At 33.2% G+C, this 17,918-nt stretch overlaps 2 protein-coding genes across 7 annotated transcripts in view; one reads left to right on the forward strand and one right to left on the reverse strand.

Moving 5' to 3' along the window:
* Positions 1 to 17,918, forward strand: part of LOC105774915 (major pollen allergen Bet v 1-F/I) — a 98,798-nt gene that overhangs the window by 67,487 nt on the left and 13,393 nt on the right. For 3 of the 6 annotated variants that reach the window (XM_052621989.1, XM_052621984.1, XM_052621986.1), the window contains 2 exons: positions 5,556 to 5,600; positions 5,691 to 5,771. The exons of 1 other annotated variant lie outside the window; for it this stretch is intronic. In XM_052621989.1, the coding sequence (XP_052477949.1) occupies positions 5,556 to 5,600; positions 5,691 to 5,771 (126 nt within the window). The remainder of the gene's footprint in view (positions 1 to 5,555; positions 5,601 to 5,690; positions 5,772 to 17,918) is intronic. 2 more of the 6 variants (XM_052621988.1, XM_052621987.1) reach the window with 2 other exon arrangements.
* On the reverse strand, positions 16,438 to 17,435 carry LOC105784784 (major pollen allergen Bet v 1-E). Its single transcript, XM_012610713.2, has 2 exons — positions 17,162 to 17,435; positions 16,438 to 17,071 (listed from the first exon to the last, which is right to left on the reverse strand). Exons 1-2 carry the CDS (start codon positions 17,340 to 17,342, stop codon positions 16,773 to 16,775), a joined length of 480 nt encoding a protein of 159 aa, XP_012466167.1. The 5' UTR covers positions 17,343 to 17,435; the 3' UTR covers positions 16,438 to 16,772.

Below are 17,918 nucleotides of genomic sequence, written 5' to 3' on the forward strand. Positions count from 1 at the left end.
GTCAATTTCAGTATCACCCCAGTCATGTATGTTGCCGACATGAGTATGACCCAAAGGAAGCAGAGGCAAATATTTCATTTCCCTCCCTTTTTAGAATCTCTCATCCACTCATTTGTATTATTTCTTTGAATTCCATAAAATTCCAGGGTTCCAGCATGTTCCCTCGGAGGATTTGGGAAATTTCATTCTCTATATCATAAGGGAAGCTTTCATTCCAAGGCTTGGAACCTTCCCTCTATTCAAAACCATTCTCCAAGTCTGACTCCTTGTAACCCTTGACCTCTTCATCCCTAGAAAGGTACTTGAATACTTTTCGGAGCGTGGCAGTTTCAGGAACTACGATCTTGTTATGTTTATTAAGGATTACCATCCTATTGGAAAAGCCCAAGCAGAGATTGACGCCTGCCTCACTATGACATAACATGCATCGTTTCATCAGTGATATCTATTCCCAAGACAAAATAGCTAGCCCGCACATACATTTAAAAAGAAAACACCACTTCAATTCTTACAAACCATCTATTAAAAATGGCAGGTATGCATTCAAACCATCTGTTGCAAAGGCAAGTCTGCACACAGGCTATCCACAAAAATTGGGAGGTTATCAATTAACTAGGTTTTGAAAACAAGAGGTTTGCATAAGGAGGAAGAACAAAAGACACGACAAAAGCTGAAGACTACCACCTGTTAATCAGTGGAACATTATTTTCAATTAGCAACAATTTGGAAACAAAAAGAGAATGCATAAGCATAAAGCACAACCCTAGCAACATTATATTATTTATTTTCATGGAATTCTCCTCCCTACCCCTAATCGGAGTACCCTCGCGAGGTACACCAAATGATCTAGTCTCCCTACACATTGGATATATTCTTTGGCACCCCAAACTCGGCCGAGACAGTTCGACCCGAATTTCAAATGGTACGTTAGCCACCAAATTGACTCTTTGTCAACACATAGCAAATCACACCTCAGAGATTTATTCATTTAAATATGTAAAGTCCTAATGTCATGCTTTCGCTTCACTACGCTGATCATCATATTATCAATGTAATTTGTAAATTGAATTATTAACAAGCAAATAATCTAAAAGCTTTAATTGAACATTCATGCTGGTGATAGCGTATTTAAAAGGTTATGTTTGTAAAGATTTTAGAAGTCATTTTATTTAAAAAAAATTATATTTAAATCGTAATATATTAAAATGTTGGAACACATTATTTCACAAGGTTGAAAATAGTATAGTAGAGTAATATGTATAAATCTTATCTAGGAAGATTCATTAAAACATCATGCATCTCTTCATAAAATCATCATCATTTAATTAGTTCACAACCCACCTACTTTTTACATAACCTGTCCAATTTTACATTTCCTTGCAAACTAAGCTCATGATTAATTTCCAAATCACACGTAAAACATATAAGACTTACCTCGATAACTAGTGGCTTTTCAACCTACACTTATACAAGTTAGTCGAACAATTACTCATACTAGTCATCAAGCATTCACAATCTACCATTCAATCATCTATCTAAAGCAGTGATAAAAGTTCCAAATCAAACCAATTAAATAGTCCATAACGTCTAATTACAACCCAACAATTACAACTAGCTCTAATTCTAAATCCCATAATTTGGTCCCACACTGCCTTCCTCAATTGGATTTGGGAACACATCAACATACCAAGGTATAGCCTTGCTATGGATCACTTGGATGGCTCACTTCCCTACCTATTCACAAGCTAAATCACTGCAATGATATAAAAGAGTGGGTGAACTTAAGAAAGCTCAGTGAGTGCTCAACATATTACAAATAAACACATCAGTTGGGTTAAAGGGTGACATATGATAACGATACACATATTATTAAAGTCTACACAAAATAGTAACTCACACGACACAATAGTTCTCATAAAATAAGTAGTGCACATATAATAAGTAATTCGCATAAAATTGGCAGATCAAATAAATTATCAATTCGCATAAAATATCTGTTCATATGAAATAACAGTTCATACCAAATGACAGTTCATTCCAATTAACAGTTCAGAACACATAATAGTTACATTCCACATAATATTTCATGCAAAATAACAGTTCATACTCCATAATAACTCATATATTTCAAATAATGATAAATTGACATTTTTGTGATTATGAAACATATAGGGGACTCTATCATCGCCTATAAGTGGACTTTATCGCCACATATTGGATAAACGGATCTCCTTATAACGCCTCATTTTTGGACTCAGAGCCCTATGCTTTCTCTGATATAAGTGTAGTACGAATACTCACACTTCCAACACTCTCAACTCATAAAGCCTTGTGCTATTTCCGTTGAATGGAACTATGCTCAACATTCCCTTATCTCTCCAAAGCTATATCCAAGCACAATACCCATCACAATAATGAGAGGGTATCTCATTAACAAATTCCCAATATTCAGTATAATAGAGCTCGCAATTATGAAGAGCTCGCATATTATAACACAATTTACAATTCAAAATTCACAAATAATATAACTTTCATGCAACATATATTGCACACATAACACAGTTCACATATCATTCATGACATAGCTCACATAAATCATTGTTCGCATATTTTATTTAGTATAGGCCAAGTAATAGCTTAGCTTACATATAATACAAATCAAAATCTTACAATACAGTTTGGAAAATTAATATAGTTTACCATATTAATACATATTACAAAATTAACACAGTTCACCATAATGATATAATTCACCAAGTTAACTTGGTTCACAATATACCACATTACAAAAATATAATTGGCTCGCACTATAGTTGAGCTCGCACCTAGCATTTCACACTAATATAATTTTGCACTAATCAGAGCTTGCATTATCATAGAGCTCATAATTCACATATTGCTTCATGCATGCATATATGTACATTATCAATAAAATTCACATGTTATAAGAGTTTACGTTATATTTTTTATTAGATCACAGGCATTACAAAACCCATATACGTATATATTATATAAAACATGACCCATATATGCTTATTTATGATATATATAATCAAGACCCACGCATATATATTATATATATAACATAACCCATGCATATATATATTACATATATACACATATCTTTTTAGTACATTAGCTCGCATTTGATATTATGCTCACACACACACACACAATAATTAAATGCACAATTCGCACACACTTATCACATTAAGTACATGGTTTACAGCTACGGCCTGCCTATTTTATTCCTATAACTACATGCACGTTTCAAATTCATGCATTTGGGTCATTAAAATCGCACAACATGCATACCCTACACTCAAACAAAATCGCAATGGCTTGCTCCAGGAGAAATCAAGGTTCGCATATTAATTAAGCAGGGTTTTTGCATATGTTACATTATCCTGCATACTGGAGTTTAAATGCAGTATATCAGGCCACTCACCTTATTAACCATTGCTTCAACTACCATGCTCAAGTAAGTTTTAATTTGCCTATATCCATGCTTGTGGAGGCTCCCAAATGAATTGGTACTTTTCATACACATCAAAAACATTACCAAGACATTACTAATTGCAAAAAACAACATTAAATCATTCAAAAATCGTAGATAAAAGCCTCTTAACCTCTATATCAAAAACTTAACTAGTTTTGCAAAAATAGGTGTTTAACCACTCAAATCTCACTTCTAAGCTTAGATTTAAACTTCATGCATCCAAAATATAATCTAATTACAAATCCAAACCATCAATTTCATCCAATTTCACCGATCTAATTTTTCCCAAAAAATCAAGCTTATGTGATCTTTTAAATGGGGAACAACATTCAATTTGCTTTAATACCTTACGAATTTGTTCAATTAAGATCAAATACCTTCTAATTAGATCAAAATGAGTTATAATTGACTTAAAAACCAAAGCATATCCAAGAAACACGAGATCCACCATTTTCAAGCCAAAAATTAACTCATTTTGCCGAAATATGAGGTTTCCTAACCGATTTTTGTTCCTAAACCTTTAATTTTATCCTAGTATTACAAATAGAAACCTTTAATTTTATCTAATCTCATGAATTTAAAATTTCTAAAAAATTAAGCTTGTATGAACACATAAAAGGGGGAACTCAAAATTCATTAAAATTGGATACGGATCTATCAAATTGAGTTCAAAGGTCTTCTATTTAGTTCAAAATAGATTAGAAATCAATAAAAAATAGTAGGTTTACTCATTATTTTGGATTTCACAATTATTGAACCAAAATTTGATTAAAAAGCTTTAAATCTTAAAAACACTCAACACACTTGATTAAATTGTGAATTAGAAAAACAAAAACCTTAATCTAGTCATAATAAGTCAAGACATTACCTCAATTTGAAGAAGACAACAAGTTGTGGAGTTAATTCAAAGCTGAACGTGAGAAGAATAACGCCGAAATTGACGAGGATTTAATTATTTTCCTTTAAAATTGGAAGGTGCTGAGGTGTTTGGATAGCTCAATTTAATTAAGTGTTGAATTTGAATTATAAAAACAAACATTAATCGATTTGATTGTTAACAGATGCTAGTGTGGTTGGCAAGAGCAATGAAAAGATAACACATGGCATACTATGAGGATAAGTATGTTAACAAGGCAAGCCAAATGAAATTGAACACCCTTAGGAAGACTTGGACTTATCTAGAAAGTTTTTTTAAATTGAATATACATATATAAAGTATGTTGAAATATAAAATTCTAATATTTTGTTCCATACAATACCTTCAGTTTCCTTCTAGAAAAGGAATAACACCAAATAGACAGTCTATTATGTATTGTTTTGTTCATATTTGTATTCACACAAAGAATTCTGATTTTATGGATTCGATTTTGTGAAAATTGTAATGAAGTTAATTTAAAATAAGGGTTACCAAATCATTATTTTTCAAACAAGAAATTGGATCGAGGTTTATATATTGAATTGTTTTTGACGTTCTAGAGCAGTGAATTTGAATTATTATTTCTCAATATGATTTTAAATGAAGTAAATTATTAATACTAAATATGGATAGAATTATAGGACTAGTCGATGCTTCATGTTCAGCATCCTGGATCAGCCAACTTACTACTTTTCATCAATTTCTATAACAGTTAATAATTATATGAGCATTTTCCTTTCTATATATATATATATATATAAATAAAGTCATAAATTGGAAATTTCCTTAGACATATCTGGGATGCTCTTTTGACTAATAACAATATATATATATATATATATAAATCCAATCAAAATTGAAATAATCAAGTTCTTAATCTTCAAGTTCAGTCTATAAATAATATACCAGTTTTCTAGCTTCCCACACATCAAAACACTCACTCACCCATCCATTTCTTCTTCTCTTCTTTCAGCTCAAAGAAAAGACTTGAAATAGTTAGAATTATGGGTGTTGTAACTTATGAATTTGAGGTAACCTCCCCAGTCGCCCCGACCAGGCTTTTCAAAGCCTTTGTTCTTGAAGGTGCCAAGGTTTACCCCAAGGCTGCCCCTCATGCAATTAAGAGTGTTGAGCTCGAAGGTGATGGTAAGCCAGGAAGTATTGTAAAGATCAATTTTGTTGAAGGTTAGTTACTTCTTTAATTTTCACTTTTTTTTTTTTTTTTGTATGTGCTTGATACGAGTATGTCGGATAACAAGTATTTTATTTCCTTAGGTCTTCCATTCCAATATATGAAGCACATGATTGGCGGACATGATGAAAGCAATTTGTCATACAGTTACAGTTTGATCGAAGGTGGACCTCTCGGGGACAAGCTTGAGAAAATTAGCTATGAGAACCAATTTGTGGCTGCTGCAAGTGGAGGAAGTGTTTGCAAGAGCTCGATCAAATTTTACACCATTGGCGACTATGTAATCACTGAAGATGAAATCAAGGCTCTCATTCAAAGGAGTGAGGTAGTTTACAAGGCTATTGAAGCTTACCTCTTGGCTAACACTGATGCTTGCAACTAAGATATTAATTTGTTTTTCCATTGTTATATTAATAAGACTGGTGGTCTTCAGGATTTGATCATCTTTATTTTTATTATACTCAAAGAGTTTGAGTTGTATTATGTTTGATATATTTAATGAAATAAAATAAACATATAAGCTTACAAAAATAATTGGGTTTTACCTCATTTATATTTCGCAAAGACTACAAATTTTCTTTCATATATTCTTTGTGTTTGCAAATTCTCAATCTCAACAATGTTTGTTTTTTACATAATTGAATTTTTATTTTAAGTTCAAAAGAAAGCATAAAAACTGCTACAGTGTAATCATAGTGTAGCCATATGTTTTCAATTTTGACGTATACCCCACAATCTATAAATAGGATTAATTATGTCACTATGTATAATATTTACATTACAAGTCGTGAAAATCATTAGTTGACTGGTTTGATCGTTAGTAATGTTAATGTGGTTGATGGCAACACGAGTAGATGACACCGGACATGATGTGGGAGGAATGATAATTTGGCATGATGTATACTACACCAGACATCTGGAATGCACGTGGAGAAAAGGCTGTCTAGATAATTCTTCAACGATTGGAATTAAAGATATCAATTAAATAAACTATTAAGTTCCCTAATTAAATATTATATTATGAATTTGTAACATAATAAACTTATAAATTAAATATTTGAATTTAATAAATCATGATAAATTAATTAATTTAATTGGATAACTCATATTGATAAATTGAACTTGTTAGATTTATGAACATAATTAGTCATGTGAAAGAGTGTAAAATAGAAGAAAACAATAATTTATAAACTTATCTTTTAATTCATTGGTTTGATTCTTAGTTTCTTCTTTTTAACATAATTCTTACTTTCTTCATTTGATGATGGAAATTCATGATATGAATCTATGCTAGGTTTATAACAATTATCTCCCTATAACAACATCCTATTATAGGTGAATAACAACTATCTCTCTATAGTACATAAAACCTTGACAAACAAATTGGGGCTATTATAGGCAAGGTTAACTCATAATAATAATAAAATTAGAAAAAATTTAAATTCCATTTTGCATTATAGTTACCTTGTGTAAAATTGATAACCATGCCTCCAAGAATGAAAAAATGAGCTAAGTCTCTACCCGAACCACTTATCATCGGAGTATGTTCCTGATAAATTAAGTTGAAAGAGGCTGAAGCCTTTTTGTCAAACATTCAAGGACGAACCTTTATACTTGAAAGGGGCTTTGACCCATCGGCTTCAGATTGCGAGGATGTTTGGGATTTATTCCATTTTCATCGTTGGATGAACCTTGCCACGGTGCCATGCCAGTTGTAATTCTAGTTGTTTTTTTATTTCTACTCCAATTTAAAATTTTCTGAAAAGAACAAACTGTATGTGAGGGACAAAAAGGTCGATATATCCCCTAGAGCCATTAACGAATATTATGGAGTCCCTTATTATGAAACTGATTATTTACAGACCATGGATCTGAATAATTTTGAAAATGTTGATTTGGATGTCGTTTTATTGTTTTTAACTGAGGGGAGGGGAATGGAAAAGAGAGGGGTACAATAATCAAGCTATAATGTTTCCCATAGCTAAAATGTGGATGAAATTTATTTGCACTCGCATATCACCATTACTCAACATTAATACTGTTAATGTTTTTTGAGCAGCCTTATTATATTGTATCTTGCAACGAAAACGAATTAGCCTCAGGAAGTGGGTTAATAAAGAGATCCAAAAATATATATCCGGCATCAAGGTTCGAATATATTTTCCTTACTTGATTATCGATTTGTGCCACCGTGTTGGAATGGTGATGGGGACAATAGAGAAATTTCATAATCCTACCACAAGTATTATTGGAGACAACCCCATGCACCAATTTCGGGAGCTTCAGAGAAAACAAATACAATAATGGAATCAGCGGCGCAAACAAAAAATGGAGATGCCTCTAGCTCCCCCAAAGAAATCCACGAAGGCAAAGGTGAAAAAGACTTATGAGCCTACAAAATGAGAGCGTAGGCTAGGCCGGCGTACGATATAAAATATTACTCCTACAGTCCATGAAAATAGGGATGGACATGTTTGTGAAGAGCCTAGGGGGAAAAAGTATAGAATGGCCCGAATACTTGAGTGACTGGTCTGAGACTAAGAAAGACGCGACCGAGCAATAAGAGGAGGACGAGAAAGAAATAGATGACGAGGCCACGGAAGATGACTTTTTCTTCTCCTATCAGGGAAACTTTGAGAGTGACTTTGTATCCATAAAGCAACGAAGAGGGGCACCCGTCTTTCGAGATCCTACAGATTTATCTTAGATGCAACCGTCAAAACCCACTGTGAGTGGAAAAGGGAAACGAATCGCAGGACCGACTGAGGAGTCCAAGGATGACTCGGATTAGTTACATGTCTTTGCATTTTATTTATTTTTAGTCCGGCATGTAAATTATTAAACACTTTTGGATTTTATTTTTTATATTATTATTGTGTGTTTGTTATTGTTGTTTTTTTTTATTATTTTTCTTATGTGGAGTGAGTTACCCTGACAGACTACACAACATATAGAGCTTCAACGAGAGGCGAACGCCCAAGCTAGTCTGATGCTCCATTCTAGGGAAGTCTGGTAACCTCCTAACCTTTATTTTGTACACATTGAGGACAATGTATAGTCTGAGTGTGGGGGGGAAGGCACATAAGTTTTTATGTGTGTTTATTTTTTTTATTTTACTTTTATTCATTTTTCAAACAAATTTCAAAAAATCCCAAAAATATTTTCATTTTCGATTTTAATTTTTCAAAAATCAAGATATTTTTCTTCTTTGTTTTTAGTTTTTTATTGCATGGTGCTTGGATTAATATTAAGTAATAAGTTAGTCGTTTTACATATCAAATGCGTATATAAGATTGCCAAACTTGTAAATTTTGAATGATACTAAATAATTTCTTGCTCTTAATTGTACATTAACTAGTTCACTTAGTTAATAGGTATTAGAGATTTGAGGAACAACGAAATGAAAATGTATAAAGTGTATCGTAGGATGAATAAAAGATATGGATCCTTGTAGATAAATGATTCAAATTGCTAACTATTCGTTTAAATAGATGCATGCTTAATAGATGAGTTCTAGGTGACTAATCCGAGAAAGACCTTAGGCATTGTTTGTATAGCCTTGAGCCTGAAGGACCAACCTTAAACATTACATTATCCCCAGCTCCCGAATTTGAGCTTTACATTACCCTTCTTAACGAACCTCTATGTTTGAAACCTTGAATCAAAATTGAGTTTGAAACTCAACCCTTCATAGTTATTAAACTTTGTAACACACTATTGAATGGACATCTTGCCATGGACATCGAGGGTAAGGTAGGAACATTATGGAGGTTTCTCACAAAAATGTACTCGAGTGATTAGTGACGAGGGGTCGACTTAGCTAGTAATTGATTCTTGCTAGAAATAGTGCTTAAAAAAAGAAACAATTGAAAAAAATGAAAGTGAGAATCAAAAGCATTGTGAGGGAAAAGAGCAAAAATAGTATAAAAATGCTCAAAAACAAGAAAAAAGAAAGGAGCTTAAAATAGTCTCAAAATCTTAGTTCACAAAAATGAGCTAATATCGACTAGTCTCTTCCATATTTTTAGAGAAATAAGGAAGGTGAGAGAAGGAGAAATAAGGCGGTGAGATGTAAGGAGGGAATTGGGAACAATGTTGTGTGTTATACTATTCACAATGCTTGAATTGTTTTGAGATGAACTTCCTTTGAATCCATTCCAACCTCAGCCTCAGAATGTTACAAGCCTAAAAGACCTTTGTGACTCGAATAAGTCACCGACAGATTAATTTGTATATAGCTTGCACTTGTTAGAATGAGCATGAATAGTTCTTTTTAAATATCTATGAGCGGTCCGTATAATCTATATTGACAGATAAGATTTATACATATTTTCATTTACATTGCCTTTACCTTTATTGACACTTTAACTATTGAACTAATAATGTTTCTATTAGGAGTAAGTAAATTAGCTAGATATCATTCATAAATTTCATGTGAAGTAATTCTTGTGCAAATTTGTTGTTGTACAACTATATAACTTAATTACCTAATGTAGTCCAAGGGTCGCCTTTTTGCATGTTTTGTGTGTTTGCTTGAGGATAGACAAAGACTTTAGTGTGAGGGTTTTCCAACTTACATAAGGAGCTTTTTCTTGAGCAAAATAGAGTTTTATCATAGTTTTTTGGTATTTTCATATTTTCGGATAATAAGTGAAGATGTCTCAATTTTGTCTATTTTTTTACCTAAATTGGCCGCTAGTGACATTTGGAGGCGTAACGTGTGTTTGAGTGCTGAGAAACGTGTTAGAGGTAAAAAATGAAGGAGAACGACACCTAGGGCAAGGTATCCCAATATCCAACCCTTGGGATCGTGACACCTCCGACAGTATAGAAGACCAAGGACTACCTTCAATGGCATCCTGATATCCCTTTAGGTATCGCGATATCCACCTCCCAAGGAAGATCCCAAGTTTCAACACTACTCGAGATATGGCAATATCCTTTCCTAGGTAATGCGATATCACCTCCGTCAGAGGGACAGACTTGGACAAAAAGGGCAATTTTTGTCTACCTATCCCACAAATCACACAAGGCCCGTGTATGGGCCTTTTTTGCACTAAAAATTCATCTAAATACACATCAAAATAGCCAAAAATTTCTGAGGAGGAAAGAGATACACATTAGCTTAGTTTAGGTTTAGTTTTCTCCAGGTTTTCTTAAGTTTTTTATACACTCTTTCTAGGTTTTTATTTTTCTCTTCTTCTACCTTAGATTAGAGTTTAATTTTCAGCATTTACTTCTTGTTCTTGTTGTTCCTTATGCTAGTTAGGTTGGTTAACACTATAGCTAAGGTTTATTTACATTTCTAGTCCATGTACTTTACTTTCATGACTCTCTAAGCTTTAGTTTCATGTATTTCAGTTTATTTTACTTTAAATTTGTCAAAGCTTGTTCTTTTTATGTTTCTTGCCTTCTATTTCTCTGTTAAATGCTTTTGGTTTCATGTTATTTAAGTCTTCTTGCATAAAAATCTCAATTTTTATATTTTTCTCAAGCTTTAATTTCATGGCTGCCTTATTTTCCATTTCTATGTTTCTTTTCTTCACTTTGAGCATGTGTAGCTAAACCATTAAGGAGGTTGGTTGATAAAGGTGTGGGTAAACTAAACGCTTTGGACAAATGACTAAATCGTAACAAATTGGACTAAATTGAATAGAACTAAGAACTTAGGTAGTGACTCCCATAAGGGAATATTAAGATAAAGTGAGATCAGAAGGTAATCTTGTCGCAAAACCGTCCGTTAGTCCTGGATTAACCGGTGAGGTCGAAAGATAAGTCAAACCTAATTCGTCTAAGTCGTTAAAATTGAGATCAGAAGATAAAATGGAGCCATTTAGTAATTTAAGCAATTCATGTCCTCGAGTCTGAAATTTGGTGAACAACATCGAATTCAACCAACCTCCATTGGTTACTTGCTGGATAGTCCCTGTACTTTACAGTTCTTGCAATTTTGTCCCTAGGGTAGAATATTTAATTTTCTTGCAAAATAATTTATTATGGATTGTCGTACCACAAAATCATATTAGTAACCACTTAGACTCTATTGTGTATGCTACTTATTTTTGAATCGCCTCTTCTTTTGGGTTCGATCCTTGGAATACTTCGATGTTTCATTGTAACACTATTAATATTAAAACTGACTTGTAAGCTTACAATCAAATAAGGCTTGTGTTTAAAGGCTAATTAATATGCAGTCCATAGTCAAACGAGAAATGTTATTACCATAAGCTTGCTTAAGAATTTGTTCTTCACCACTACAAATATGAGAAGACACAAAGATCAAAAAGTCTTAATAAGGGTTGGAATGGAAGGGTTAAGTGTATGGAAGGATATACAAGGTGATTACAGTCAAGAATTAAATTGATGAGATACCAAACCAAAAGAAAAAAGATGTTGAATTGAAAAGAATTGACAGGAATAATATACAAAAAATTGAAGTAAGGCTTTATAAAAAATATAATAGTGATGATTTAAGCTCAACAAATAAGATAATATGGCTATAACATGAAAAGTGATCTCACAATTAAACAAGGTAGCCCAAAGTTTTTCATTTCTTTATTTTTAATTAAATTAGGAATATGAATGATCGAACATGGTTAGGAAACTTACCAAAATCTAATCTCGACTAAAAGAAAACAGGAAAAGGGTAATTCAAAGATTAATGGGATTTTAAGGGTTAAAACGAGTGGGTGATAAATGAATAAAAAGTGATTAGGGTTTACTAGTGGGCAATAAAGTGGGTAAGTTTTTTAAAGGTTAGCCCAATAATAAGTGTCTCTATCATCTCAACATATCAAATCATTAATGTGTCCTTAACATGCATAAGAAAGGCAAGTTCTAGAATAACTAGTCTTAATGGCACACTCAAAACCAAAAATAACATGAGAATATAAGGATGGATGCTCTAAAGGCTCAAAAGCTCAAAAAATATGGTTTTATGTAAAAATTTAAATTTATAATTCAACATAAGAATTAAGTTCAAGGAGAAAACTAAAATGAATTTTCTAAAAACAACTTATCATGCTTGACTATCTCTTGCATTAAAGTATAAATAAAAAGGAATAAAATCTACTAATTATCACAAAATAGAATCAATAAAAACTCTAGATTTAGAAAAGATAACTCTCATGCAAAAATTAAGAAAATTTCTTAACAAAACATTCAAGAATTCAAGAGCTAAGTTGAATGAAAGCATAAAATCCTCTGATAAAACTCTAAATTGACATACTTTTATGAGTTAATTACATATATATTTTGAGTACGATCCTACTAATTTGGGTTGTTTATGGTTTTTTTTATCTTGTAGGGACTAAATTGAATGAAAAAGGAAATTTGGGGACAAAAAGTAAGAATTCAAAGACAAAACGGGTCAGCATGCGAAATAGAGAAGAGGTGGTGCCGAAAATACAAAGTGTGGAAAACTTGGGGCAAAATTTTAAAGAAGAGATTTGTGAAGATAAAAATTTGTTTCGATTTGAATTCTATTTTTTTAATTTTGGATTATTTTTAAGATCATTATGATATTTTTTAGATTTAATTTTAATTATATCTCTTAAGCATTATCGTTTAAATTTTAAATAGGAATCAACTAGGGTTTTTCATGTACCATAAATAGGGATGGAGTGACATGAATTGGCCATTCCATTTTGTTGTAAAAATCTCCCTCCCCATAGCTGTAATTCCCTGATGCTCTTAGCCTTTTGTTTCTTTTCCTTTTCAATAAAAGTATGTTTAATTAAACTTATGTTTTATTCCTAAAAGAATGAGTAACTAAACTCGTCTAGCCAAAGGTTATCAATATTCCTCAAAAGAGTTCATGAGGCTTAGAACACGCACTTAACCCTTTTCAACAGTATTCATCATTTCTCGCATTACTGAGGCCGACACTTTCGTCCATGTCATTCCAAAAGTAATATTTTCATTTTGTGTAAAGACGACCGCTTTGTATGTTTTGAGAAAGTTGTACAGTCAGTTTGCTAACTTATTGCGTCAGAGGTTGTCGAGCTCAAGAGACAAGATGGCGTGACATTTGCCATTGAGATATGATGATCTAGTGTAAGACGGTCTCACAGGAGTGACGGTTAGCTAGAGTCAGGTTTCTCTAGATTACAAGGCTATAATCTAAAATGGAGCTTGTGGTCGTAGGCATCCTCTTCCACTATAGCTAGCTTATTCGGTCATGAGAGGAACTACCTAAAGGTCTATGATTGAACCAAAGGAGGATCGAGATAACCGAAGGCTGGAATCCCTCAAATAAAAAAAACACTTTTCTAAAATATTCTTTTTTCACAATTGCGTTTTCAATTTATATAGTCTCAACCCGTCCATATTCTTAATTCTTTTATTTTATTTATTTATTTTCCAGGTCAGACATTTTTCTTATGCACGATTGTGCCCAAAATTTCAAGGAACAAGAAGCTGTAGCGATCCAATCTTTGAGGATTTGACTCTACTTTCCTTATACCATTCTCTTCGTTATTTCTTAGGGATATGATATATTTGGTGCTTTCAACAACGACACCAAATTTTGGCCCTCTTGTTAGGGACTGGCAATGTACTAAGGGACTGACAATGTACTAACCTTGTTTCAGACTCTGCTAAAAAATAACTATTTTATTTACTTCCTGGATCTATTACAACCTAGGCTGAGCTTCCCGTTTGTTTCTTAACAGAATTTTCCCAGCATCGCGCACAACTGAGTTAAGGATGGAGATTTTTGGGATAAGGCAAAAGGATGTGGAGTCTATTTATGACTATTGAGAGTGATTTAAGAAGTTATGTGCAAGTTGCCCACGAATACTAAGATTGACATGCGTAGCGGAACCCTCAAGATGGAGTTTGATGGGGAGATCGTGAAGTTTAATGTTTACGACGCTATTAGTCACCCTAGTGAAATTTTAAATGTAAACCATGTCAACATAGTTGAATCCTTAGTAGAAGAAAATTTTGTGTCACTTCATGAAAATGAACTTGAAACATTGTCCAATGATAATTTCGATTCAGAGCCAATTTACAAATTTGTTAATGAATTATTACCTCTTATGAACACTAAAGTGCTACCTTCTGTTGTGCAGGCACCAAAATTGGATTTAAAACCACTTCCCAAGCATCTCAAGTACGCATTTTTAGGGAATGATAAGACCTTACTGATTATAGTTTCAAATAAACTTTTCAAGTTCGATGAGGAATGTTTGATACAAGTACTAAAGGACAATAATGAGGCAATTGGTAGGACCATTTCTGACAGCAGTTGGGTAAGTCTAGTGCAAGTCGTGCCCTAGAAAATGGGCGTGACAGTAAAGAAAAATTTTGAAGGCGTTCTAGTACCCACTCGAGTGTAGAATGGTGGTGTGCCTACATTGATTACAAGAAGTTAAATTCATATACTAGAAAAGACCATTTCTGTCTTCCTTTTATAGGTCATGATTGAACGTTTAGCTGGAAAAACTCATTATTGCTGTCTTGATGGATATTCAGGTTTTTTCCCAATCCCAGTCGCACCCGAGGACCAAGAAAATACCACTTTCACATGCCCATTCGTCACATTTGTGTATAGCAGGATGCCATTCAAACTTTGTAACACACCGAAAACCTTCTAAAGATGAATAAGTGTATTTTCTGAACATGTAGAAAACATTATTGAAGTTTTTATGGATGATTTTACTGTGCATGGGGACTCTTTTGATGAATGCCTTAAAAACCTCACGAAAATTTTAAGTAGATGCATAGAATTTAATTTTGTCTTGAATTACGAGAATGTCATTTTATGGTAGACAAATGTTTTTAATTCTAGGGCATATAGTTTCATCTAAAGGGATTGAGATCGATAAGGCCAAAACTGATATTATAAATTCTTTGCCATATCCCTCAACTGTAAAGGAAATCCGTTCTTTCCTTGGCCATGAAGATTTTATAGGTGCTTTATAAAGAACTTCTCAAAATTAGTTGAATCACTGTGCGAATTATTGCAAAAAGATAAGAAATTTGAGTTCAGGCCAAAATGCTAAGAGGCTTTTGACACACTAAAACAGAAGTTGGTATCCGCTCCTATAGTGCAAGCACCAAATTGCAATTATCCTTTGGAATCTTGTCCGATGTAAGTGACCGAAGTGTGGGGGTCATGTTATGGAAAAAGATAGATAGATAGCCCATGTTATTTTTTATGCCGCAAAAACCTTAGATGTTGCATAAAGAAATTACACTACCACAGAAAAAGAACTTTTAGCTATTGTCTTTGCTTGGGATAAATTTCAGTCTTATCTATTGGGATATAAAGTGGTTATTTTTTTTACCATGTAGCTCTTAGGTATTTGATCACAAAGAAAGAAGAGATACCAATGCTCATTAGGTGGGTTTTGCGACTTCAAGAATTTGACATCGAGATTGAAATAAGAAGGGATGCGAAAACTAGGTGGTGACCACTTGAGTAGGTTAAAACACCTTCCGACGACACTTCTATAAAGGATGAGTTTCTGATTAGGGCCTATTTTGACTCAAGATTATTTCCGTGGTATGCGAATATGGTAAACTTCCTTGCTACAGGTTCATTACTAGGTTATCTCGTTCCATGAGGGACAAACTTAAAGAGAAGCTCGATATTATATTTGGGATGACCCATACTTGTAGAAACATTGCTCAGATTAGGTAATACGACATTGTGTTCCAGAAATCGAGGTGGCCTCTATACTTACTTTCTATCATAATCATACTAGAAATATAATATAAGCCCACCCAACAGAGATTAGGCTATACTTACTTTCCGTAAATAGAGCTTGAACCCAAGACATTAAACACACATCCAAAACACTTAGCCACTGAAGCATATACACATTTATGTTAGAATTCACAGAAACCAATTTAAGGAATTTAGGGCGTTACAAAGCCACATCATGCTTACACTTTCATTTTGGTCACCCAACTTGTAGGTTGCTTACATTTTGCCCCCTTTAAAAAAAATCTTTTTCTAGGTGTTACAATACAACTCAAATTCTTTGACTATAATGAAAATGACTTAAGAAGATCAAAGCTCAACCAGCACCACCACTCTTATTGAAACAATCATATGACAGTTTAGGCTTTAAGATGAAAAAGAAAATATCAGAAGCACAACAGTAAAATCTGACCCGTCTTTAAAGGAAGCATGAAAATTCAAAGCAGCCTATATCTTAGTTGCAAGCATCGGGGTTAGCTAAGAGGTAAGCTTCAATAGCTTTGTAAACTCCCTCACTCCCTTTAATGAGAGCCTTGATTTCATCTTCAGTGATTACATAGTCACCAAAAGTGTAAAATTTCATCGAGCTCTTGCAAACACTTCCTCCACCTACAGCTGCCTCAAACTTATTCTCGTAGTTGATTTTCTCAAGCTTGTCCCCCAAAGGCCCACCTTCAATCAAACTGTAACTGTATGAAAATTGGTTTTCATCATGTCCTCCAATCTGGTGCTTCATATATTGGAATGGAAGGCCTAAACAAATAAAATACTTGTTATCCGACATACTCGTGTTGACCGCATTGGAAAGAGGCCATAGAAAGTGAAAATAATGAAAGAACTAACCTTCAACAAAGTTGATCTTTACGATACTTCCAGGGCCAGGATTAGCTTCAACCTCAATACTCTGGATTGCATGAGGGGCAGCTATGGGCCAGACCTTGTCAGCTTCAAGAACGAAGGCCTTGAAAAGCCTGGCGGGAGCGACTGGGGAGGTAGAGTCATAGTTATAAGTGACAACACCCATGATTCTAATACTACTTGGGACTTTGAGTTGAAAGAAAAGAATAAATGGATGATTGAGTTAGAGTTTGAGGTGTGAGATGATTGAGAACCAAGATGCTATTTATAGACTGATATATTATTCTCATCTTTTAATTGGATTTATATCCAACATTGTTATTAATATTCATTGAATTGGTACTAGTCAAATTAGGCAGCCAGAATTTATTAAATCGCAAATTGGTGACTAAATATTTTATCAGTTTGTCTCCTATTTATTTGCTTTATATCTCTTCAAAATGTATTTTTAAAAGAAATATATAATGATAACATATATTAGATATTCATTTAATTATAAATATATTTAAAAATATTTTATTAGTAATTATATATTTTATAATTAAAATTTAATAAAATAAATTTTAATCCATAAATAGTAATTTTGGTGGAATCGAATTAACCTGAAATCAGATTTGCACTATTGTTCATTTTGCTGATGAATTAATCCTTTGCCAGAATGACTAGAAAACTTGTAGAAAAGAAATAAATGAATTTTTCCATTTCAACCCCTTTTGGTAATTAACATGTAAAATTCGGACAC

This window comes from Gossypium raimondii, chromosome 10 (assembly GCF_025698545.1).
Source record: "Gossypium raimondii isolate GPD5lz chromosome 10, ASM2569854v1, whole genome shotgun sequence".
Classification (NCBI taxonomy): Eukaryota; Viridiplantae; Streptophyta; class Magnoliopsida; order Malvales; family Malvaceae; genus Gossypium; species Gossypium raimondii.